Genomic DNA, 27,489 nt, shown 5'->3' with positions numbered 1-27,489 from the left:
CATGCTCACACACCAGTAGAGCCAGTATATACACGGGTGCACATCAGAAGGGTCATGTATACATGCTCACACACCAGTAGGGCCAGTATATACACAGGTGCACACCAGAAGGGTCATGTATACATGCTCACACACCAGTAGGGCCAGTATATACACGGGTGCACACCAGAAGGGTCATGTATACATGCTCACACACCAGTAGAGCCAGTGTATACACGGGTGCACATCAGAAGGGTCATGTATACATGCTCACACACCAGTAGAGCCAGTATATACACGGGTGCACACCAGAAGGGTCATGTATACATGCTCACACACCAGTAGGGCCAGTATATACACGGGTGCACACCAGAAGGGTCATGTATACATGCTCACACACCAGTAGAGCCAGTGTATACACGGGTGCACATCAGAAGGGTCATGTATACATGCTCACACACCAGTAGAGCCAGTATATACACGGGTGCACACCAGAAGGGTCATGTATACATGCTCACACACCAGTAGAGGCAGTATATACACGGGTGCACACCAGAAGGGTCATGTATACATGCTCACACACCAGTAGGGCCAGTATATACACGGGTGCACACCAGAAGGGTCATATATACATGCTCACACACCAGTAGGGCCAGCATATACACGGGTGCACACCAGAAGGGTCATGTATACATGCTCACACACCAGTAGAGCCAGTATATACACGGGTGCACATCAGAAGGGTCATGTATACATGCTCACACACCAGTAGGGCCAGTATATACACGGGTGCACACCAGAAGGGTCATGTATACATGCTCACACACCAGTAGGGCCAGTATATACACGGGTGCACACCAGAAGGGTCATGTATACATGCTCACACACCAGTAGAGCCAGTGTATACACGGGTGCACATCAGAAGGGTCATGTATACATGCTCACACACCAGTAGAGCCAGTATATACACGGGTGCACACCAGAAGGGTCATGTATACATGCTCACACACCAGTAGGGCCAGCATATACACGGGTGCACACCAGAAGGGTCATGTATACATGCTCACACACCAGTAGGGCCAGTATATACACGGGTGCACACCAGAAGGGTCATGTATACATGCTCACACACCAGTAGAGCCAGTATATACACGGGTGCACATCAGAAGGGTCATGTATACATGCTCACACACCAGTAGAGCCAGTATATACACGGGTGCACATCAGAAGGGTCATGTATACATGCTCACACACCAGTAGAGCCAGTATATACACGGGTGCACATCAGAAGGGTCATGTATACATGCTCACACACCAGTAGGGCCAGTATATACACGGGTGCACATCAGAAGGGTCATGTATACATGCTCACACACCAGTAGAGGCAGTATATACACGGGTGCACACCAGAAGGGTCATGTATACATGCTCACACACCAGTAGGGCCAGTATATACATGGGTGCACACCAGAAGGGTCATGTATACATGCTCACACACCAGTAGGGCCAGCATATACACGGGTGCACACCAGAAGGGTCATGTATACATGCTCACACACCAGTAGAGCCAGTATATACACGGGTGCACATCAGAAGGGTCATGTATACATGCTCACACACCAGTAGAGCCAGTATATACACGGGTGCACACCAGAAGGGTCATGTATACATGCTCACACACCAGTAGGGCCAGCATATACACGGGTGCACACCAGAAGGGTCATGTATACATGCTCACACACCAGTAGGGCCAGCATATACACGGGTGCACACCAGAAGGGTCATGTATACATGCTCACACACCAGTAGAGCCAGTATATACACGGGTGCACATCAGAAGGGTCATGTATACATGCTCACACACCAGTAGAGCCAGTATATACACGGGTGCACATCAGAAGGGTCATGTATACATGCTCACACACCAGTAGGGCCAGTATATACACGGGTGCACATCAGAAGGGTCATGTATACATGCTCACACACCAGTAGAGCCAGTATATACACGGGTGCACATCAGAAGGGTCATGTATACATGCTCACACACCAGTAGGGCCAGTATATACACGGGTGCACATCAGAAGGGTCATGTATACATGCTCACACACCAGTAGGGCCAGTATATACACGGGTGCACACCAGAAGGGTCATGTATACATGCTCACACACCAGTAGGGCCAGTATATACACGGGTGCACACCAGAAGGGTCATGTATACATGCTCACACACCAGTAGGGCCAGCATATACACGGGTGCACACCAGAAGGGTCATGTATACATGCTCACACACCACTAGGGCCAGTATATACATGAGTGCACACCAGAAGGGTCATGTATACATGCTCACACACCACTAGGGCCAGTATATACATGAGTGCACACCAGAAGGGTCATGTATACATGCTCACACACCACTAGGGCCAGCATATACATGAGTGCACACCAGAAGACCATGATAGTAGTTGACAGTCAATGTCCATTCTGATAGGTGGATGCCCGTGTTATACTAGTTAATTCTTTTTTAATATCATCCCTACTTCCTGATTTCCAACTACACATTTTAGTGCTTCACAGTCAAAAATCTACTGTCCCCCCCACACTTATTAAAGATTGACTCCTGCTCATCACCTAGAGCCTAGAGCTCAAGACCTCCAACTCCGAAATTCTTTATCACCACTCCCTATTCTTCTACCCGTCTTCTGCCCTCACTTCCACCAAGCTCTGCTCAACCTGCAGTGCACCAACTCCTTCCAGTTCATGCAGCCTTTCTTCCCCTTCTATTCACTTGTCTGGGCTGGAGAAAGACACATGAAAATCCTGGAGAGCTGGCCCTATGTCTTACTTATGCTTATGTTCCTTGGGTTACCTAGGATCACCACTTACACACAGTAGGTGCTCAGTTAGTGGTAAATTGAACTAGAAAAAGAAATTGAACCTACAGATAAGATTAGGAGTACCTTGATACGAGATGAATTCTCCCAAAAGATGGATTTATTTTTCAATACTTACCCTGCCACTTCTGCACTCTCCTGTGGGCTTCAAGTATTTTGTGGGTAATGAAGATGAGCAAAAATATAAAAACTAATAGAACCAGAACATACCAAGTGATCTTCATGGAACAAATAAAACCTGCAAAGAAAAATGTACTATAAAAATATGGTAAAATGATGCAGCAGATAAGAGGCAATATGGTAATGTAGCTGGCTTCTACTATACATTCTGCCCATAACTGAAAAGTTGAATATATAACCATCACTGTTACAAGGTCACTTGCTTTCCTGAGTTCTTTCCTAACGCATTAAATGAAGAAACATGACCAAGTGGTTTCCAGGGATCCATTTAGTTTCAAAATTCTAGGATTAATTTCACTTCCAAGTTATATTGATGTTAGTTTTGCTATCATTGCTATCACTAGGTTAAGACCACAACAAGCAGAGTGCCAGAATCAGAGTCATTTGTGATTAACAATTTGGCCCTGGGCCAAGCAGCCAAAAAATGTATCCTCAAATCAACAAAGATGCAGTGTGTAAGATGAGGATGGGGAAGAAAGGGAAAGGCAAAGAAAGAGGCTGGATTGAGGCATATAAGAGACCAGGGTAGATGATTAATCAGACCTTCTTTCCACAGGGGCTCGCGTGGCAATGATCAGATCAAGTGCATGCATTAGTTAAACATACAGTTACTCTCGCCTAAATTTAATAAGGATACAGGTAAAAAATCGCTCATTCAAATGACAGTGAGACAACATGGAAGGAGAGTCACCATCAGCAATAGCTTGGCACGATATTCTTTTGTCCCATAAACATACACTGGCCAGCAGACCCAGGAATCAGTAACTTAAAGGAGGGTGACTTCATTATGTCCAAAACACAATTGTCTACTGACTTTCTAAGCCACCCTATGTACTCTCTTCCTTGTATGCAAAGCACAGCTAGTACTTATTCAACTTAGCAGGATATATAACTTGTTAATACCTTTAGATGACTGCTCTTTTGGGACTCATGATCTGGGTACCCCTTTTACAGGTACCCCACTCCATAAGCAGATGTACATTAAATAGGCAGTGAACATTTATTTAGAGAAGACACTGAATGGAGAAGGTAGAGGTTGATTGGAATGGCAGCACTCAGCCTTCCTAACATCATTCCATACTGTTTAGACTTGCATACCTCACTCAGCAAAATAAAAGCATGCAGTTAACTGGCATAGAAGATGTGCAGTGCCAGCAAGAGTCAAGGTGGGCCTAATACCAAGGTATCATGGGCACTGATCAAGCTATGAAAAAAAACCCATGCATTCACCAACTTTATATTACAATAGCAGAATGTACACAGTTGGGGCCAAGCCAGCCAGTACACCCACCAAAGCACCATTGAGAACACAGATGAGTGTATCTCCCTACATCCTATGCTGTCCCCCTACTCCTCGTCCCTGTAGCCATCTTGGAGAGGAACAAGGGGAAATGGACAGGAATCTGAAAAAAATCTAAAGAGGTGGATTAAATTATTTTTTCTGAGTAAATTTACCAGACTGGTCTAAATTTAGTTCCCCCCCACCACCACCCTCCAGTAGATAGGACTTTTAAGGGAGATCAAATTAGTCTTTGCACAGCAGAGTAAAATATGAATAAATTTTTAATCTTCTACACATGGCAAAATAGGTATACTTTCTCCCAAATACAAGACTATATATTTGCACTACTATGTCTAAAATAGATAGCTAATGAGAACCTACTGTATAGCACAGGGAACTCTAGTCAGTGCAATGTGGTGACTTAAATGGGAAGGAAATCCAAAAAAGAGGGGATATGTGTACATGTATAGCTGCTTCACTTTGCTGTACAGCAGAAACTAACACAACATTATAAAGCAACTATACTCCAATAAAAATTAATTTAAAAAAGACTACATATTTGTACACCTCTGTTATCTTTCTGATTTATGGACCCATAAAAGCTGTCAATTACTACTTCACTTTGACTGGAATTTATAATTTTTTCCATTAACACAAAAATTAATTCTCAAAATAATGAATATGGTAATGCTTATTTTTCCTTCATGTTTTAGAAGATACAAAAAGCAATTAGATAGATACATAAATGGACACTGAAACAAGTATAAGTTTTGAATATATATAATCTAAACCTCTTTATCTTTCAGATTTCATCATAGTCTCCTACTCTATGTGGTCTTTTCAGAACCTCCAACCTCATTCCTGAGCCAGAGGGAATTAACCCCCCTGTTCAGCTTCTCAGATCCTCTCCCATACCCCCTACACATACGCACACCTTGAAATACCCCTCTAACTGCAGAGACTGTAGGGCCTTGAGCAAACTAACTCACAGGAGAAATTTATTTGAAGTCTTATATTTCACTTTAAAAATGCATGCATATTATATATTTGTGTTTGCTTTAAAATCAATATAACATTTTAAAATAATTACCTCTAATAGAATTAAAGCTTTAGAAAAGCATTCTAAGGCAATCTGAAAGGCTTCCCTATGTCTGGAACCTCAGAAAACACAAGAAGTTACTCTGCCATAGCACCTGTCCCACTGATTGCACTGACTCCATTGTTTTACATCCATCTATCTCTGTGTCTCCAGTGCCTGGCACACTGATTGGCATACAGCAGGCACTCATTAAATGGTTATATCATAAAATGCTCTTCAAGAGTAGAGTTTATGGGTCAAGTGAGGGTACCCTGCTTAGTAGTGAGGATCAATTGTGTTAATTCAGAATAGGGTGACTAGAGTGTTAATCAACCTTAAGCAGAATTAAGATATATGTAAGTTTTATATTTCAGACTCCTACCTTTCCCTCAGAGTCATCCAGTGACTCAAAATGCTTAATCTGTACCCCACCTATCTTCACAGCAATACATCAAAAATCCCTTTAATTCAGGTCCGTTTCTCAGCTCTAAGAGAGGACATGTTAAATCAATTCAAAATTTAATAGCACATCACAATGTATATGTATATTTAAATTTAAAAAGAAATATCATCCTTTAATACACAAGTGTGATAGTGTTACCTCAAGCACAGCTAATAGGCATTCCCAGAAGTTATTCTGGGGCAGAGGGTCTTTCTAATACCCCTCAGATCACAACCCATAGACATCTCTTCCACCTCTGAGTACAGCTGGGCTCCACAAGAAGCACATTTTGAAAGAAAAATAAACAGATAAAGGGCTAACATTCTTTCCAGCTTTGCTATTTCATCAATAAAATTCTTCAACTATTCGACTTTCAATGCAGTTAATGTGATAGTCCTTACTTAACTTTGTGTCTATATTCCATTCTCCTTTTCCCTCTAATTTCCTTAAAAACTTACTTTTTACATCCATTTCTAGGTGCAAAGAAATATTTATACAATTATTCGGGTGTTCCATAATTCTACAAGTATGGTTTATATCTGTTTCCTTGGTTGGATCTTCCTCTTTGATTGCTGACCTTCTAGTGTGGGTTTTTAGATTACAGGTAATGTTATATTCCTCCAAGTGGTCAACCATAGGAGTTACAGTGAAGTTAAAATGTTGACAAGGTGAATGAAAATCATTTGCCTTCACTTCCGTTGATCCTCTCATGATAAGAACTAGAAAGAGATTAAGAAAATGTTATTCACAAAAAACAGTAGTACATAGTAAGAAAACACATAGAACTCAAAACTAAATCCCCTCCATCCTATACAACAAAAAAGAGTAGAAACAAGAAGATACCAGCACTAAAAATAACAATTACAGTGCTTACATTTTTTAAAAGAGTGAAAACTAGGTGAGTTTGAAATAAAATTGGAGCATCTCAAAGAAAAAGAAAACATTTCCCTGATGACTTGTGGGACAGATTTTATTGTCCAAAATGGTCACAACAATATTTCCCATCCCACATTATACTAGTTTGCTAGGGTTGTCATAACAAAGTACCACAAAATGGGTGGCTTAAACAACAGAAACTTATTGTCTCACAGTTCTGGAGGCTACACTTTCAAAATTAAGGTGTTGACAAGGTTCCTTCCTTCTGAGGGCTGTGAGGAACAACCTGTCCCATGCTTCCCTTCTAGCTTCTGGTGGTTTGCTGGCAGTCTTTAGTGTTCCTTGTCTTATAGAAGCATCACCCTGATCTCTGCTTTCATCTTCACATGGCATTCTCCCTATGTGTGCATGTCTATATCCAAATTTTTTTTATTTATAAGGATGCATCAAGGATTCAATGACTCCTTGGGGAATCAAAGTATGATTTTATATGAGAACCTGCAAGTTTACTTAGACTTTTTTCAGTACTTTTGAAGAGAGCTTGCTAAATAATCCTTTAACCATTAAATGTGCATGGATTATAGTGGTATTTTGATGTATTTTAAACATAGATTTTTTTATAAATCAAAGTAAACCAAGAACAAGTTATTATACTATCTCAAAGCCTGTAAGTCACTCATTGAGCACCACACAGCTGAGTGTTCCAGGGCCACTAGACTTAAAATTGGGATGTATTATTAATACTTTTTTAACAGAATAAGGTTATTTATCCTTGATAATTTTAATTCTCACTTTTCTTTTGCATTTACCTTTTGATGTTTGTTCCTGAGAAATAAAATCCATGTTTCCTTTGGACTCACAAGCCAAACATGAGGAGCACGTTTTAAATTCACTTGTGATGTCTTGGCAAATCCTGGTGAAGTTTTGAAAACTGGAGTGATTTACAAAGATTCCCATAATAGTCTGAGTTTCTCTTATTGGTTGCAGAAAAGTCACGAAAGAAAAATTTAAAGAGGAGAATGAATAGGTGAAATTAGGTTGTAAACATACTTCCAGGCATGATAGCGCCAACGTGTTTCCTATAAAGGAAAAAACAAAACAAAACAAAACAAAAAACAACTTTCTTTACTGTAAAATTTTGAGGTTTTGGCATTCAAATGAATACACAATAAGCTCCCAGTTTTTCTTAGGCAGATTCAGTATGTTTCTGTTTATCACTGACAAGACTTTGTTTTCACATGAATTAACAATATCTAGTCCGTTTAAATATTTCTTTTTAAAAATTTGTCAACATTCCCTATTAATTTTCAGAGAAGAAAAGTCCTGCTGAGAAGTTCTTTGAAACCCTAGCATTGTAACCATTCTCTTTTCTAGGAAAGTTTTAATGGACAAACCTTAGTTTCCTCTGAATCCATCTGTTCCCAAATAGAGGCTCAAGTGAATTGCATGGAGTTGAATAGGGAATGGAAAACTTGAACAGTATCTCTGTATTAGTTTCTGAGGGCTGCTGTAACAAACTACTACAATCTTGGTGGCTTAAAACAAGAGAAATTTATTCTTTTACAGTCCTGAAGGCCAGAAGTTCAATGCCAGTATTACTGGTCTGAAACCGAGGCGTCCCCAAGACCACACTCCCTCTGAAGACCTTGCACCTCTTCCAAATTTTGGGAACTGTTGGCATTCTTTGGCTTGTGACCACATCACTCCAATCTCTGCTTCCATGGTCACATTACCTTCTCCTCTGTATCTCCATCTTCTACTCTTCTGTCTGTGTCAAATCTCCCTCTGCCTCTCTCTCATAAGGACACTTGTGATTAGATTTAGGTCCCACCAGGATAAGGCTCAGGATAATCTCCCCATCTCAAGATCCTTAACTTAATCACGTGTGTAGAGACTGTTTTTCCCTATAAGGTAACATTTATAGGTTCCCAGGGATTAACGCCTGATATATTTGGGTGACCATTATTCAACCTACTTGAAATTTAATTGGATGGCATCATAATTTTTATTTTGGTCTGAAGACAAATATCAGATTTGGAAATAATGGCATAATAGAAGGAAGACTGAGTTCAAAGCAAAAGACAAAGACTCTAGTGCTAAAGCTGTTATTAGCCAAGATACCTGAATAACTTACTTTGTCTCCACAAGTCTCATTTTCTCATTAGCAAAATAGAGATAATAACAAGATCCTGCTAACCTTGTGGGGTTATAGTAGCATCAAGTGATATATATGAAAATATTTTTGAAAATTGTTCAAATGTATATTATTAAAATGCAAACCCATATTCCAAAGTAAAAATTTAAAATTCATCCTTTATTTAAGATAGGATTATGTAAGATTTAATCCACATGAGTAATTAAAGCTCACCATATGAAAATTGGGAATCCCTATGTAGCAGTAATGATAAACTAAGGAATAGATAACCTCTCTTTCAGATATTCTCAGTTTGACAATCATTTCCTAGCATGAGAAAATAGCTGACAAGCTCAGTTCCACATTTATGTGGCTTTCGTTACCATTTCTCATAATCATATGGGGCAAAATATATTTTTTATATTTTCTAAATAATGTGGAGCACAATGAAAGAATTACTTCATTTTTAAGAATGATTACTCCTAGTCATACATCTTGATTCAAACATAAAGGAAAATCAAACTATTGATTGATATTAAAGCACATTTTTTACTTGTTGAATTTGTACTTTGATAGTAATTTCATAATTGTTTCGTTACTGATGATTATATTTTTTTTATTTAACAAATTAAAGGTTCATTTACCAGCCCTCTACATTTGAAATTGCTTCTGTAATAATTCACATGTAATTTCCAGCTATAAACACATTTCATACTTGAGTTGCTATAAAAGTTTTGGGAGGTAGAGATTGTATTTTAGACAAATACACAATTTTGTAATGTCTCAATATATTTGTAAACAAAGTTGTAATCAAATTAAAACTAATTTTTAAAAAAATTGTCTTCAATAATAATGTCCCAAAAAGAAGGTAGGAATGTACCATTTGATAGAAATCTATAATCTGTAGATTTTTTTGTATTACTAAACACATGAAAAACTTATTTCTTGCCATCTTTCCATTTTTCTCACTGGCATTTTTCATCTTATGAAATTTTCAACTTCTTGAATTTATATTCTTATGTTATGACCTAGAAGGGAGATAGAGAAATTTTTACTGTCAATATTGCAGTCTTCTTATCCAATAAGTGACAAACTTGGCTTTCTAGAATTGTTGAGATATATCCTTTATATTTGGTTATGAGGTCATTTTATGATGGTTTTTAAATCTTAGTTTTAAATAATTCAATTAGGAAAGAAAGAAATACAGGACATACCCTTCCCCAGTATAATTTTAAGAAATAAATGAAGTCTACTCAATCATTTTTGTTATCAGCTGGGCTGTATTCTCATCTTCATAAACAAGGATATATGAATTTAACTACTGCCATTAATATTGCTGAGAGTCAGACATCTAAATTCTCACTCCCAGAGATAGAAATGATTCCAGAATTACTCCAGTACTAAGACTGCAATCTTTCAAGATAAGGATATAGAATACTAAGTAGAATTAGGAAAATAAGTTACAGTATAGGACAAATGCCCAAGTCAATGATTTTTTCTTTTTAAAGAAAACCAAAGAGTAAGGTTAAGCTGTCTTTATTTTCTTTTTTAACTTTTATTGTAAACATATATCATATACAAGCATATATTAAATGTATTGTTCCAATTAAAGAATAATAAAAATAAACGAACACCCATGTATCTATCACACAGATTAAGAAATAGAATACTAGCAACATCTCTGAAGCACCCTATCCCTCCCTGCCCCTACATACTCCTTCTTTCCCAGAGGTTAAGCACCACATTGAATTTTGTTGCATTAGCCTACTGTATACATATATATGGACTATATTGTAGGTATTCATCTATGACTTGATTTTTTTACTGAATATGTTTTAGTTGTGTTGCTACACATGGCTGTAGTTAATTATTTGTGGTACATTTTGAATGAATATACTACAATTTATATATCCATTCTTCTGACAGTGAGCATTTGGGTTGTTTCTATTTTTGCTGCTCTGGATAATATTGCTATGAACCATAACTCTCATACATTGTTGGTAGGAATGTAAAATAGTACAACCACTTTCGAAAACATTTTTATTTTCTTTAAGTTAAACATATACTTAGCACATGACCCAACAATTCTACTCCTAGGAGTTTACAAAAGAGAAATAAAAACATATGTCCACACAAATACCTGTACATGAATTTTCATGGCACCTTTAAAATTTATAATAGCCAAGAACTGGAAACAATCCAAAAGTCCAACAACTAGTGAATATATAAACAATTCCTGACACATCCATAGAATGAAATACTACTCAGCAACAAAAAGGAAGAAAATGCTGATACAAACAACAACACGGATGAATCTCAAATGCATTATGCCAAAGGAAAGAAGCCAAACACAGGTGACTATATACTAATGTGATTCCATTCATATGAAGTTGTAGAAAATTGAAAACTATATTGATAGTGGGAGAAGGGTTCTTCTGCAAAGGAGAAAGAGGGACATTTTGGAGGTATTGGAAAGTTGTATATCTTGATTGTGTTGATAGTTACATTGCTGTAAACATTTGTCAAACCTCAAACTTTACACTTAAAAATGGCAGCATTTTATTATATGTAAATTATATCTCAATAAAACTTATTTTACAATAGCGCTACTATGAATATTCATGAACATGTCTCCTGATACACAAATACAGTAGTTTCTCTAGCATACATATTGAATGAAATTGCTGGGTATTCAGTATGCACATCTTTGATTTTACTAGAAAATGCCAAATCATTGTACAAAGCAGTTGGACCAATTTAATCTCCCACCTGCAGTGTATAAAAGTTTCCCATTGATGCATATCTTGGCCAGCACTTTACAAGTTTTGACAATTCAGTGACTGTTAAATAGAATCTCATCATGGTTTAAAAGTGTATTTTCCTGGTTTTCCCTACTTTTTCTATTTTTCCATTTTTCTGGTAGGTTGTTTGTCTTTTTCTTATTAATGTTTAGGAGTTTTTAACTTTCCTTTTTAAAATTTTAAGAAGTTGTTTACATTTTTTATCAAGATATCTTCTCACAGTTTGTACCTTGTCCATTCATTTTCTTTATGACCTTTTAGTTAAAGGAAGCTCTTAACTTGAATGTATTGAATTTATCAATCATTTTCTTTACAATTTGTGCTTTGTGTCTTGTTTAAGAAATTCTTCTCCTGGACTTCCCTGGTGGCACAGTGGTTAGGAATCGCCTGCTAATGCGGGGGAGATGGGTTCGAGCCCTGGTCCGTGAAGATCCCACATGCCGCAGAGGAGCTAAGCCCATGCACCACAACTATTGAGCCTGCGCTCTAGAGCCCGTGAGCCACAACTACTGAGCCTGTGTGCCACAACTACTGAAGCCCGCACACCTAGAGCACATGCTCCACCACAAGAGAAGCCACTGCAATAAGAAGCCCACGCACTGCAACGAAGAGTAGCCCCCACTCGCGGCAACTAGAGAAAAACCCGCGCGAAGCAACGAAGACCCAACGCAGCCAAAAATAAAATAAATAAATTTATAAAAAAAAAGAATCTTTCTCCTTTAAAAAGATCTTCACCCACATGGTCTTCTAAAAGTTTGGAAGTTTTGCCTTTTATGTTTAAGTTCTTAATCTATCTGGTATTGTGTACAGTATGAAGTAGGAAACCAGATTAGTTTCTCCCACATGTGACAATCAATTGTACTACCAATTGTTAAGTAGTCTATCTTTTCCCCACTATCTGTAATGACATCTCTATAATCTATCAAAGTATCCACGTATGTATGACTGTGTTTCCGGGTTCTCAATTTTGTTCCATCAGTCCATTTTTCTATCTTGGCAAAGATATGTTACTGACTTAATTACTTTTGCTCTGTAAAGCTCTTATATCTGATAGGAAAAATCTCCTCACCTTGTTCATTTTCTTTAGGAACATCTTAGCGATTCTTGGCCCTTTGCTCTTTCCAATACATTTTAGAATCAGCTTACTAAGTTCAGTGAAGAACCCAGTTGTGATTCTGACTTGAATCTCAAAATCAGTTGGAGAAAAAAGATATGCTACTGAGTTTCTCTTATCACTCATTTATTCCTTTCTTTCTCTCTATATAGGCATTCTTTGATATCTTTTAATAAAGTTTCCAAATTTTCACCGTTATGGTCCCATATATCTTTTGTTAGATTTCCTCCTGGCTACCTTATTTTTTGTTGCTATTGCCAATAGTATCTTCCAAGAAATATGTTTTCTGTTTATTAGTGGTACATGGAAATACAGTTGACTCTTGAATATCAATTTTATTTTTTACCACTTTGTAAACTTCCTTATTAATTTTAATTTTTCCTATAAATCTTTTGAGTTTTCTATGCAGATATGCATGTTGACTGCAGATAATGACACCTTTATCTCTTGCTTTTCAATCCTTATACCATTTATTTCTTTTGCTTGTCTTAATGCACTGACTAGGACCTCCAGTACCATGATAGAGGTGTTGAGAGAGGACATCCTTGCTTGCTCCTGCACGCTTATGATGTTCAACGCTGAGAATGATGTATAATCATTTTTAGACATCCTGTTTCACTTTAAGGAAGTTCTCTTCTATTCCTAGTTTGCTAAGAGTTTTTAATTATAAGGGCTGTTGAATATAATTGAATGCTCTTTCAACAACTATTGAGATGATTATATAGTCTTTCTTCTTTAATCAGTTAATACAGTGAATTACATTATTAGATTTTCTAATGCTAACTCAATCTTGCATTCCAGGAATAAATCTAATTTGATCATTTTTATACATTGCTGCAATCAGATTCTTAATGTTTTGTTTAAATGTTTTTTACCTGTATTTATAAATGAGATTGGCCTGTAAAGTTTTCCTTTTTGTCTTTGTTGGGTTTGGATACTAAGATATACTAGCCTTAAAAATAAATTGGAAGGGCTTCCCTGGTGGCGCAGTGGTTGAGAATCTGCCTGCTAATGCAGGGGACACGGGTTCGAGCCCTGGTCTGGGAAGATCCCACATGCCACGGAGCAGCTGGGCCCATGAGCCACAACTACTGAGCCTGCGCGTCTGGAGCCTGTGCCCCGCAACGGGAGGGGCCGCGATAGTGAAAGGCCCGCGCACCGCGATGAAGAGCGGTTCCCGCACCGTGATGAAGAGTGGCCCCCACTTGCCTCAACTAGAGAAAGCCCTCGCACTGAACCGAAGACCCAGCACAGCCAAAAATAAATAAATAAATAAATATAAATAAATAAATAAATAAATAAATAAATAAATTGGAAAATGTTCCCCTTTTTCTATTTTCTAAGAAGGTTTATTATAACATTGCACTTATGCATTGCATGGGGAGATCAGCTCGGTGCTTTGTGACCACCTAGAGGGGTGGGATAGGGACGGTGGGAGGGAGATGCAAGAGGGAGGGGATATGGGGATATATGTATACATATAGCTGATTCACTTTGTTATACAGCAGAAACTAACACAACAATGTAAAGCAAACATACTCCAATAAAGATGTTAAAATAAATAAATAAATAAATAAATAATAACAAAATAGCATTTATCTGTTCAATCCATTTCTTGAAAGTTTGACAGAACTTGCATATAAAAGCATCTGAACCTAGTGCTTTTTCAGGAAAATTAAACCACTGGTTCAATTTTCTTTATTGCTGTACGATTCTTGGGTTTTCCATTTCTTCCCACGTAAGTTTTGGTAAGTTATATTTTTCTAAAAATGTGTCTTTATATTTTAAATTTATTGACTTAAAGTTATTCATAATAATATCATTATATTTTAAATTTCTATGTCCCTTTTTCATTCCTAACATTTGTTACTTGTGCCTTCTCTTTTTTGATTATTCAGTTTTAGTAGGCAGAATAATGGCCTCCCTAAGATGTCCGTATCCTAATTCCCAGAACCTGTGAATATGTTATATTACATGGCAAAGAGGAATTAAGGCAAAAGATGGAATTCAAGTTGCTAATGAACTGTTCTTAAAATACGGAAATTATCCTGGATTATCTGGGTGGGCATAATGTAATCATACATGTGTCAGATGGGAGAAAAACTCAACAGGCCATCCCTGGCTTTGAAGATCGAAGGAAGCCACAAGCCAAGGAAAGCAGGCAGCTTCCAGAAGCTGGAAAAGACAAGAAAATAAATGTATTCTTCCCTAGAGCCTCTGAAATGAATGTAACCCTACTAACACCTTGATTTTAGCTCAGTGAGAACTCTGCTGGACTTCTTACAGGCTGTAAGATAATATATTTGTGCTGTTTGAAGCTACTGTTTGTGGCCATTTGTACAGTGGCCATAAGAAACTAATACATCAGTCATTCCAGAAGTGTGTCCATTTAATTAGTCTTTCCAAAGAACCAACTTTTGACTTTATTGATCCTTTCTATTGTATCTTTTAATTTCATTGATTTTTGCTTTTGTCTTTATTATTTCCTGCCTTCTACTTTCCTTGGGTTTATCTCCCTGTCTTTCTTCTGACATCTTACATATAAGTATTTAAAGCTATAAATTTTCTTCTAAATACCTGCCATTTTTATAATATCCCACAAGTTTTAATTGATGTTATTTTATTATCATTAATTTTTACCATTTTCTAATTTCCATTATGATTTCTTCTCATCCATGGGTTATTCAGAAGTGAACTTTTTACATTTCCAAATACATTGTTTGTTTTTAGTTTTCTTTTTGTTACTAGATTCTAGCTTAATTGCATTTAGTCAGATATATATTAAAGATTGTTTGAAATTTATTGAGGCTTACTTACTTTCATAACCTAGTATGTGGTGAATTTGTACTAATGTTTCATAAGTGCCCAAAAATAATATGTATTTCCAGATGTTGAGTTCAGTATTCTAAATATGTCATTAGATAAAACAAGTTATATAAATTGTTTGAATCATCTGTATTCTTATTATCTGTCTGATTATATTTTATACTGGAGAATCATGTTTAAAATCTCCCACTCTAATAATGAATTTATAAATGTCTCTTTTAAGCTATCTCATTAGGGGCATACAAATTTAGAACTGATAGATATTTTTGTGAAGTGAACTCTTTTCCATACATATTGACCTTCTTTATTGCTAATAATGACTTTGATCTTAAAATCTTATATTAAGACAGTGATACGTGCTTTCTTCAGTTACTATTTGCTCCTTATATTTTTCTCATCCTTTTATTTTTATCTTTCTCATATTCTAATGCTTTAGGTGCATCTCATTTAAATGTCATATTGCTGAAATTTTTAAAATTTAACCTGATAATTTTTTGTCTCTTTACCTGGATGGATTTGCCTACTTACACTTACTGAGATCATTGATATATTTGGATTTAACTCCATCATATTATTTAGTGCTTTCTATTTTTACCACTTTCCCTATTACCTTTCTTGCTATCTATTGATTTAATGATTTTTTAAATTCCATTGTTTTTCCCTTTAGTTATTTGCAGGTTAGACACTATATTTCTATTATTTTAGTAATTTTTAACATGCATCCTTAACAAGTCTAAAGCCAATCAATAATGTTACCCTCTTTCAAACAATATAAGGATCTTAGAATACTTTAACTCTGATCACATCCTTCCTGACTTAAATGCTATTTTTGTACAACATTTTAATTCTACCTTGTTTTTTCATTGACACACAAATTAGTAGTTAATTTTGTTTTATACAGTAATATTTTCAAGATTTATTTGTATTTACTCATATATTTATAATTGTTGTTGAGGGTTCTTTTCCTGCCACTTCTTCTTGCATCTCTGTCTTTTCTCCTAGGATTATATTCTTTCTCCTGAAAGTAATTCTCTAGCAGTTCCTTCACTGAGGATCTGCTGATTATACACTCCCTGTTTTTGTTCATCTGAAGATATATATCTCATCAATTCTAGATTGACAATAATTTTGCCCCAGCACTTAGCAGACATTATTCCAGTGCCTTCTGATTTTCATTGTTGCTTTCAAGAAGTGAGTTCTCAGCCTAATTATTGTTCCTTTGAAGACAATCTGCCTTTATCTCTGGTTATTTTTAAGATCTCTTTAGGTTTCATGTTCTACAGAATTTCTTTTTATTTATTCTATCTAGAATTTATTGGGTTTCCTGAATCTGAGGATTTGAGTCCTTCATTGCTTCTGTAAAATTATCAGCCACATCTCTACAAACATTTTCCCCATTCTGTCTCTTCTCTTCTTTCATAGTTTTAATTAGAAATATCTCCCTTTGTTCTCCCATGGAGAGCTATTTCTAATTCAACTCTGTTTCACATTTTCTATTTCTTTGGTTCTCTGAAATGTGTTCTAAGTAATTTCCTTAGATCTATATTCTACTTCATTAATTCATTATTCAGTTGCATCTAATCTATTTATTGCATTCCTTGTGTTTCTACTTCAAGTTATTATATTTTCATAATTAGAATTTCTAGTAGGGTTCTTTTTCAAATCTGCCTGGTTATATTTAATAATCTTGTTTCTTTTTTTTTTCTTTTTTAAATACTATAGAAGTGGAATCGTATAGTATTGGCTTTTTTTTTTTTTTTTTTTGGCTGCTTTGGGTCTTCGTTTCTGTGCGAGGGCTTTCTCTAGTTGTGGCAAGCGGGGCCACTCTTCATCGTGGTGCGCGGGCCTCTCATTATCACGGCCTCTCTTGTTGCGGAGCACAGGCTCCAGACGCGCAGGCTCAGTAGTTGTGGCTCACGGGCCTAGTTGCTCCGCGGCTTGTGGGATCTTCCCAGACCAGGGCTCGAACCCGTGTCCCCTGCATTAGCAGGCAGATTCTCAATCACTGCACCACCAGGGAAGCCCCAATAATCTTGTTTCTTAATCATACATTTTGATACCATTTTTAATGTATTGAAACAAATTAAATACTTATTTTATATTTTATATCTCATAATTCTGATATCTGAATTCTTTAAAGATCTGATTATATTTGTTGTTTCTGTTGACTCTTGTCAACTGGAGTCTTAATATGTTTTATGATTTTTGATAATAGCTCATGTTCCTTAGAATTTTATTCAGGAATATCTGAGATCTGGTTTGAAGGTATTTTCCTCCAGAGAGGATTGTGTTTGCCTCTACTTGATGTCTAATGGCACCATTAATCCAAAATCAGTTTAAATTAAATTTTTGGATTGGGCTTTTCACACTTCATAGACAATGACCCTCAGTATCCAAATTATGACCATCTTGTGTTCACAGACTCTCAAAGGAATTTTTTCCTTGCAAAATTTACTTACAAACCAACAGGTTATTTTCCTTGATTACTCTTTCATGGAGCATATCATCTTTTGTGTCCCAGACTTACATGTCCTGCCCATGTATGGCCCAATGAAACTGAGACTCTAGCCACCAGGAATTGGTAGATACTCCTGAGGTGACCAATTTCTTCACTCTTGCTTATCCACCTAGATTTGTAATTTCTAGTCATTTTCCATCGTTAAGGAGTTTTTAAATTTTCTTATCGGTTCAACTATGTATTTTTAATGTTTTTAATATGTTTTATCTTGTATTTTTAGATATTTTGTGCCAGAAGTGTTTTTCAAAGTATGACTGCAAGAACAGAAGTCTCATCTATCTGTTGACCTTCAAAAGTAAGTGAGAATTTATAATAAAATCTTCATTGTTTGGCCCACAATAGGAGCTCCAGAAACTACTTTATGTCATATTTTCCCAATACCTAGGTTATTCCTCTGTTAATCAGTTGTCAGGGAACTCTAAGGAAGCATGGATTATTTTAGACAATATATATATTCTAAGTGTTATTGCTCCAATATATTACATATAAACCAGAGAAGATAAATCTTACCATGAGATATAGTGAGTACAACTCCTTTGGAGAAGCATTTGGTGATTTCTTATAAAATTAAATATACTCAGCTATTTCACTACTAGATGGTTATCCAGTGAAATGAAGACATATATTTATACAAAGATTTGTAGAAGAATGTTCATAACCGCATTTTTATAATAGCCCAAAACTGGAAACAACCCAGTGGTTGAAAGGACAATTGTAGTGTATTTGGACAATGGGCTACTTGACAGTAAACAGAAGGGAACTACTGATACACTCAATAACATGGATGAATCTCAGAAACATTATACTAAGCTAAAGAAGCCAGACCAAAAGTAGATACTTTGTGATTATTCCATTTATACAAAGTATAAGGGACTTCGCTGCTGATCCAGTGGTTAAGACTCCACGCTCCCAGTGCAGGGGGCCTGGGTTCAATCCTCTGGTCAGGGCACTAGATCCCGCATGCCGCAACTAAGACCTGGTGCAACCAAATAAATAAATAAATAAATTTAAAAAAAAAAAAAAAAACAAGTATAAGAAGGGACGAAACTAAACTATGGTGAGCTAGGCCAGAAAGTTGCCTTGGGGTTGGAAGGAGATTTGATCAGAAAGAGCAGAAGGAATCTTCCTGAGAGTGATGACAATCTGTACCTTGTATGGGGTGATAGATAGGTGCATACAACTGTGAAAATTCATGAAACTGAACACTTAAGACCTTTCCATTTTATTGTAGGTAAATTATGTCTTTAAAAAAATAGTCAAACCGAACAAAACGTAGCCAATTGTTTCTAAAGATCTTTCATCATTACTGGATATTCTGTAGCTAAATTCAGCAATTTAAAAATATTAGCTGCCAGAGGTATAGACAAGATGGCAGAGTAGGAAGATCTTGAGCTCACATCCTCCCATGGGCACACGAAAATTACAAATATTTATAGGTCAACTATCAATGAGAACAACCTGAAGACTAGCAGAAAAGATTTTTCACAACTAAAGATATAGAGAAGAAAGCACAATTAGATGGGAAGGAGGAGCAGAGACGTGGTACAGTCAAGACCATGCCTCCAGTTAGGTGGCCCACAAATGGGAGCATAATCACAACTGCAAATGTTCTCGCCAAGGAGCAAGGGGTTTGAGCCCCACTTTGGGCTCCTTAGCCCAGGGGTTCTGCACCAAAAACATGAGCCCCCCAGAACACTTGGTTTTGAAGGCCAGAGGGGTTTACATATGGGAGAGTCAGAGGGCTGTAGGAAACAGAGACACCACTGAAAATCTCACACCCCCCAAGCCTCAGCACAGAAGGAGTAATTTGAAAGAAGCCTGGGTCAGGCTGATCCTGGAGAGCCTCCCAGCGACATGGGAAGCACCTGGGATTCTTGCTTGTGGACATAGATGCTGGTGGCAGCCATTCTTGGGAGCTCATTCTACCACAAGACCACAGGTGCTGGAAAATGCTATTTTGGAGTCCTCCCTCCAGCCTATTAGCATCAGGGGCTTATCCACCCACTAGCAGGCCAGCCACTAGAACCAGGCCCCCGCAGGCCCCACAGCCAGCTACACCAGGACCTGGCTCCACCAGCTGGCCAGCAGCCACCACACAAGCAGAGCCTGGCAGCCAACCAGCCAGGGGCCAGCCCCGCCTACCAGAGTGCAAACAGTAGTTGGCCCCAAAACAACGGAAGGACCCACACAGCCAAGTAGGAAGTACCCCTAGAGCATATAGCTCCAGTGACTATGAAGGAGTGTTCTGTTGGGCCCCATGAGACTTCTCCTACATAAGGCCACTTCTCCAAGATTGGGAAATGTAAATGGCCTAACAAATACATATAAATAAACACAGAGAACTGGGCAAAATCCAGAGACAGAGGAATATGTTCCAAACAAAGGAAAAAGACAAAATCCCAAAAGAACTAAGTGAAGTTGAGATAAGCAATCTACCCAATAAATAATTCAGGGCAATGATCATAAAGATGCTCAATGGGGCTTCCCTGGTGGCGCAGTGGTTGAGAATCTGCCTGCCAATGCAGGGGACACGGGTTTGAGCTCTGGTCTGGGAAGATCCCACATGCCGTGGAGCAACTAGGCCCGTGAGCCACAATTACTGAGCCTGTGCGTCTGGAGCATGTGCTCCGCAACAAGAAGGGCTGCGACAGTGAGAGGCCCGCACACCGCGACGAAGAGTGGCCCCCGCTTGCCACAACTAGAGAAAGCCCTCGCACAGAAACGAAGACCCAACACAGCCAAAAAAATAAATTTAAAAAAAAAAAAAAGATGCTCAATGAACTCAGAAGAATAAATGAACACAGTGAGAGGTTTAACAAAGAGAAAATATAAAGAAGAACCCAAAAGCTAAAGAATACAATAACTGAAATAAAAAACACACTAGAAGGAATCAACAATAGATTAGATGATACGGAGAAACAGATTAGCAAACTAGGAGACAAAGTAGTGGAAATCATCCAAGTCGAACAGAAAAAGGAATTTTTTTCAACTTCAAACATACTAATATTTGCATTATAGGGATCCCAGGAGAAGAGAAAGAGAGAAATGTGCAGATAATTTATTTGAAGACATAATAGTTAAAAAATGTCCTAACCTGGGAAAGGAAATAGACATCTAGGTTCAAGAAGTACAGAAAGTCCCAAATAAGATGAACCCAAAGTGGTCCACACCAAGACATATTATAATTAAAATGGCAAAAATTAAAGATAAAGAGAATCTTAAAATCAGCAAGGGAAAAGCAACTAGCTACGTATAAGGAAACGCCCATAAAACTCTCAGCTGACTTTTCAGCAGAAACTTTGCAGGCCAGAAGGGATATATTCAAAATGATGAAAGGAAAAAAACCTACAACCAAGAACATTCTATCCTGCAAGGCTATCATTCAGATTTGTAGGAAAGATAACGAGTTTTACAGATAAGCAGAAGCTAAGAGTTCAGAACCACTAAACTGGCTTTACAAGAAATATTAAAGGGACTTCTCTAAGTGGAAAAGAAAGACCACAGCTAGAAATATGAAGTTACAAAAGGAAAAATCTCATTGATGAAAGCAAACAGTAGATCAACCACTTATATTATGATGGTTAAAAAACAAAAGTAGTAAAATCATCTATATCTACAGTAAGTAGTTAAGGGATACACAAAACAAAAAAATGTAAAATATGATGTCAAAGGCATTAAACATTTGGGAGATAGTAAAAATGCAGGGTTATTATAATACATGCAAACATAACAGATCATCAACTTAAAACAATTACATGTATTATAGGTTGTCATATGTATCTCTTGGTAACTACAAACCAAAAATCTATAATAGATACTCACACAAAAAACGAAAAAGGAACTCAAACATAACACTAAAGATAATCATCAAATCACAAGAGAAGAGAGCAAAAGAAGAGGAAAGGAACAAAAAAGGACTCTAAAACAACCCCAAAACAATTAACAAAATGTCAGTAAGTACATACCTATCAATAATTACTTTAAATTTAAGTGGACTAAATACTCCAATCAAAAGATATAGCATGGCTGAATGCATACAAAAACAAAAATCATATACATGCTGCCTACAAGAAACTCACTTCAGATCTACAGACACACGCAGACTGAAAGTGAGGGGATGGAAAAGAATGCTCCATGCAAATGAAAAAAAAAAACTGAGGTAGCAATAATTATATAAGACAAAATAGACTTCAAAAAAAAGACTATAACAAGAGCCAGAGAAGAACATTATGTAATGATCATGGGATCAATCCAAGAAGGTAAAACAACTCTAAACATATATGCACCCAACATAAGAGCACCTAAGTACATAAAGCACATATTAACAAATGTAAAGAGAGAAATTGACAGTAACACAACAACAGTGAGGGACTTTTAACGCCGCACTTACATCAATGGACAGATCATCCAGGCATAATATCAATAAGGAAACACTGGCCAACAGATTAGAGCAGATAGACTTAATAGATATACATAAAACATTCCATAGAAAAGCAGCAGAATACACATTCTCTTCAAGTGAACATAAAATGTTCTCCAAGATAGATCTCATGCTAGGCCACAACACAAGTCTCAGTAAATTTAAGAAGATTGAAATCTTATCAAGCATCTTTTCTGACTACAACAGTATGAGACTAGAAATCAACTACAAGAAAAAAACTGCAAAAAACACAAACACATGGAGGCCAAACAATATGCCACTAAGTGCCCAATGGGTCACTGAAGAAATTAAAGAGGAAATCAAAAAATACCTGGACAAATGAAAATGGAAACACAACAATCCAAAATCTATGGGGTGCAGCAAAAGCAGTTCTAAAAGGAAAGTTTATAGCAATATAAGCTTACCTCAGGAAACAAAAAAAATAAGTAAACAATTTAACCTTACACCTAAAGGAACCGGAAAAGGAAGACAAAGTTAGCAGAAGGAAAAAATCATAAAGATCAGAGCAGAAATAAATGAAATTGAGACTGAAAAAAAAAAAAACCAGAAAAGATCAATGAAACTAAGAGCTGGTTCTTGGAAAAGATAAACAAAATTGATGACCCTTTCACCAGACTATCAAGAGAAAAGGAGAGCTTCCCTGGTGGCGCAGTGGTTAAGAATCCATCTGCCAATGCAGGAGACATGGGTTCAAGCCCTGGTCCGGGAAGATCCCACATGCTGCGGAGCAGCTAAGCCCGTGCGCCACAACTACTGAGACTGCGTGCCTAGAGCCCATGCTCTGCAACAAGAGAAGCCACCACAATAAGAAGCCCTCACATCGCAACGAAAAGCAACCCCTGCTTGCCGCAACTAGAGAAAGCCTGCACACAGTAACGAAGACCCAACGCAGCCAAAAATAAATAAATAAATAAATAAAATTTTAAAAAGAGAGAGAGAGAAAAAGAGAGAGAGCCCAAATAAATAAAATCAGAAATGAAATAGAAGTTACAACCAACATCACAGTAATACAAAGGGATCATAAGAGATTAGTACAAACAATTATATACCAATAAAAAGGACAACCTAGAGAAATGGATAAATTCCTAGAAACGTTTAATCTCCCAGGACCAAATCAGGAAGAAATAGAAAGTATGAACAGACTGATTAGCAATAATGAAATTGAATCAGTAATTTTAAAACTCCCAAGAAACGATAGTCCAGGACCAGAGAGCTTTGCAGGTAAAGTCCACCCAACATTTAAAAAGAGTTAATACCTATCCTACTTAAACTATTTCAAAAAATTTAAAGGGAAGGAGTGCCTCCAAACTCATTCTACAAGGATGGCATCACTCTGATACCAAAACCAGATAAAGACACCACCAAACACAAAAAGAAAATTACAGGCCAATATCACTGAAAATATTAGCAAACCAAATTCAACAATACATTAAAAGGATCATACACCATGATCAAGTGGGATTTATCCCAGAGATGCAAGGACGGCATTTTTCACAGAGCTAGAACAAATAATTCGAAAATTTGTATGGAACCACAAAGACCCCGGATAGTTTAAAAAAAAAAAACTTAAACAGGAAAAGCTTGAGGTATCACACTCCCTGATTTCAGATTATACTATAAAGCTACAGTAACCAAAGAGTATTACTGGCACAAAAACAGATACATAGGTCAATGGAACAGAATAGAGAGCCCAGAAATAAACCCACACTTAAATGGTCAATTAATCTATGACAAAGGAGGCAAGAATATGCAATGAGGAAAAGACAGCCTCTTCAATAAATAGTGTTGGAAAAACTGGACCGATACATGCAAAACAATCGAACCAGAGTACTTTCTCACACCATATACAAAAATGAACTGAAAATGGATTAAAGACAAATGTAAGACCTAAAACCATAAATCTTCCAGAAGAAAACATAGGCAGTAAGTTCTTTGATATTGGTCTTATTAATATTTTTGGATCTGTCTCCTCAGGCAAGGGAAGCCAAAGCAAAAATAAACAAACAGGACTATGTCAAACTAAAAGGCTTTTGCACAGTGAAGGAAAATGTCAGCAAAATGAAAAGGCGGCCTACTGAATGAGAGAAGATACTTGCAAACAGTGTATCTGATAAGGGGTTAATATCACAAAGAGCTCATACAATTCAACATCAAAAAATCAACAACTAAATTAAAAGTGGGCCGAGGACCCAAATAACATTTTCCAAAGAAGACATACAGATGGCCAACAAACACATGAAAAGATGCTCAACATGACTAATCATCAGGTAAATGCAAATCAAAATCACAATAAGATACCACCACACACCTGTCAGAATGGCTGTTATAAAAATACAACAAATAAGTGTTGACAAGAATGTGAAGAAAAGGATACCCTTGTGCACTACTGGTGGGAATGTAAACTGGTGCAGCTGCTATGGAAAATAGTATGGAGGTTACTCAAAAAGTAAAAATAGAACTACCATATGATCCAGCAATTCCATTTCTGGGTATTTTTCCAAAGAAAACAAAAACACTAATTTGAAAAGATATATGCATCCCTATATTCATTGCAGCATTATTTACAATAGCCAATATATGGAAGCAACCTAAGTATCCATTGACAGATGAATAGATAAACAATATGTGGTATACACAGTTGACCCTTGAACAACACAGGTTTGGAACTGCATGGGTCCAAACTTCTACATGGATTTTTTTCAATAGTAAATACTACAGTACTACAAGATCCACAGTTGGTTGAATCTGCAGATGCAGAACGGTGGGTGTGGAGGAACTACGTATTTGGAGGGCCAATTATAAGTTACGCATGGACTTTTTACTTTAAGGAGGGTCAGCACCCCTAACAACTGTGTTGTTTAAGGGTCAATTGTATATACAATGGAATATTGCTCAGCCATAGAAAATAACGAAATCTTGACAGTTGTGACAACATGGATGGACCTAGAGGGTATTATATAAGTAAAATCAGTCAGACAGAGAAAGACAAATACTGTATTATTTCACTTATATGTGGAATCTAAAAACAAAACAAACATATCAAAACAGAAACAGACTCAAACAGAACAAACTGGTAGTTGTTAGAGGGGAGAGGGGTGAGGGGAAGAGTGAAATAGATGAGGGAGATTAAGAGGTACAAACTTCCAGTTATAAAATAAATAACTCTCAGGGATGTAATGTCCAGCATAGGGAATATAATCAATAATATGTAAAAACTTTGTATGGTGACAGATGGTAACTAGACTTATTGTGGCAATCATTTTGTAATATATAAAGATATCAAATCACTATGTTGTACACCTGAAACTAATATAATATGGTAACTCAATTATACTTAAATTTAAAATTTTTAATTAAAAAATTCTTGCCTCTAACCACATAAACTGCATAAAAGATATGCCATGATAAATTTCTATTCCACAACAATTAAAATATGCATATTGGTTGCGAGGATAGAAGTTCATGGCTTAGCTGCCTAATTTACAAAGACGTTAGTTAATATATATTGCTTTCCTTTGGTCACAGGTCTGTTTCTTTAACAACTGGCATAGACTCAAAAGAGTATCAATTTCAATAGCAAAAACTCAATTATATTTCCATTTGAGTACAATAGTTGAAGCTTCTCTAGTAATATTGAGCGGGAAAGGGTGAAAAAATATCATGTTGTGTATGGATGATACATCCATGGTGTTAACCAGATTAGGAACAGGGCAGTCTAGAGAGAGTATGGATTTATTCAGAGATCATTTAGGAAAGACAATATAAAATATTTCCTAGGAGGAAGGGGCAAGGTTTGGGATCACTTTTAACCTATGGTCGCAGTATATGAATGGCAGGTTTGGGACATAAGAAAGAGACTGCTGGTTTTATTTGTCAAAACAAGGAAAGTAAATGCACACTGTGAAATTCTCCATTGGGGAAAAAAATGGTAGGTAAATGATTCAGGGTAAAGTGATGCATATCTTTTAAGTAAAAGATTCTGTGAAATAAATTTCAGAGGCTGCACAACCTAAAAGTTCTAGGTTTGTGGTGAAATTTTATGTTTCAAAAATGTAAGATGAGGATAATAACGCCTGGCCTACCTAAATTAAAAGATGGTTGTGAGGGTCTGATGGGAAATGCTTCCTTCCAGAAAGCATTTTCTTTTTTATTTCCTTTATAATATTTTTTATTTCCTTTACAATATGACTCAAAAATTTCACTTAAGCACAAATTGAGTGACTTCTAATGTGGCGGGTACGTCCTAAGTGCTTGAAATATGAACAAAACAGACAAAAAAACCTCATTTTCATTGAGCTTATGTTCTATTTGGAGAAATCAGGCAACAAAAAATATAAACAATAAATAAGTCAATAATATAGGTGGTAAGTGCTATGGAGGAAAGAAACAGAGCGGTATAAGGGGAATATACATTACCATATTAATGTTTTAGAGAAAGCCATTTTTTCTATAAAAACAAAAAAGATATTCCAAGAGAACATTTATCTACCAATGCAAATGAATGAGACATGTAGTGAGAAAGCTTCCCAAGCAAGGGTTATTGGTATTGTAACCTCGCCTATGAGAGAATAAGGCCAATTCTGCCAAAGCAGTGAAAAGCATTATTTCCAGCAGTATTTTTTTTGCCAGTACGTATGTCTAAGATATATATGTAAAAATACCATGTCCATTAGTAGCCATTTTAAAACTATAATGATTCAGAAAATTCAGTAAGAAATAAAATCTTAAAAAAAAGCAAATTTATCCATCTAGGCTTATTCCTTCTTCCTGTAGATTTTCAGAATAGTCTCCCTTGAGAATGATGCTTCACCATTAATGAGTTGAAATATTTAATGAGTTAAAATGAGTTATTATATGTAAAAGTACTTGGTATATAGTACCTGCATATGTATGTATAAATATTTGTTAAATTTTTAAAAAAATTTT

At 36.7% G+C, this 27,489-nt stretch overlaps 1 protein-coding gene across 1 annotated transcript in view; it reads right to left on the bottom strand.

The window, feature by feature from the left end:
- The window catches only part of TMEM156 (transmembrane protein 156), a 62,724-nt gene that overhangs the window by 28,900 nt on the left and 6,335 nt on the right, over window positions 1-27,489 (bottom strand). Inside the window, exons 2-4 of the mRNA XM_082390818.1 lie at window positions 7,539-7,808; window positions 6,312-6,572; window positions 2,990-3,109 (exon numbers count right to left, since the gene is read on the bottom strand). Coding sequence (XP_082246944.1) covers window positions 2,990-3,109; window positions 6,312-6,572; window positions 7,539-7,808 — 651 coding nt within the window. The remainder of the gene's footprint in view (window positions 1-2,989; window positions 3,110-6,311; window positions 6,573-7,538; window positions 7,809-27,489) is intronic.

This window comes from Balaenoptera borealis (assembly GCF_965194805.1).
Source record: "Balaenoptera borealis genome assembly, chromosome: 4".
Classification (NCBI taxonomy): Eukaryota; Metazoa; Chordata; class Mammalia; order Artiodactyla; family Balaenopteridae; genus Balaenoptera; species Balaenoptera borealis.
This window is presented reverse-complemented; position numbering and strand designations above follow the sequence as displayed.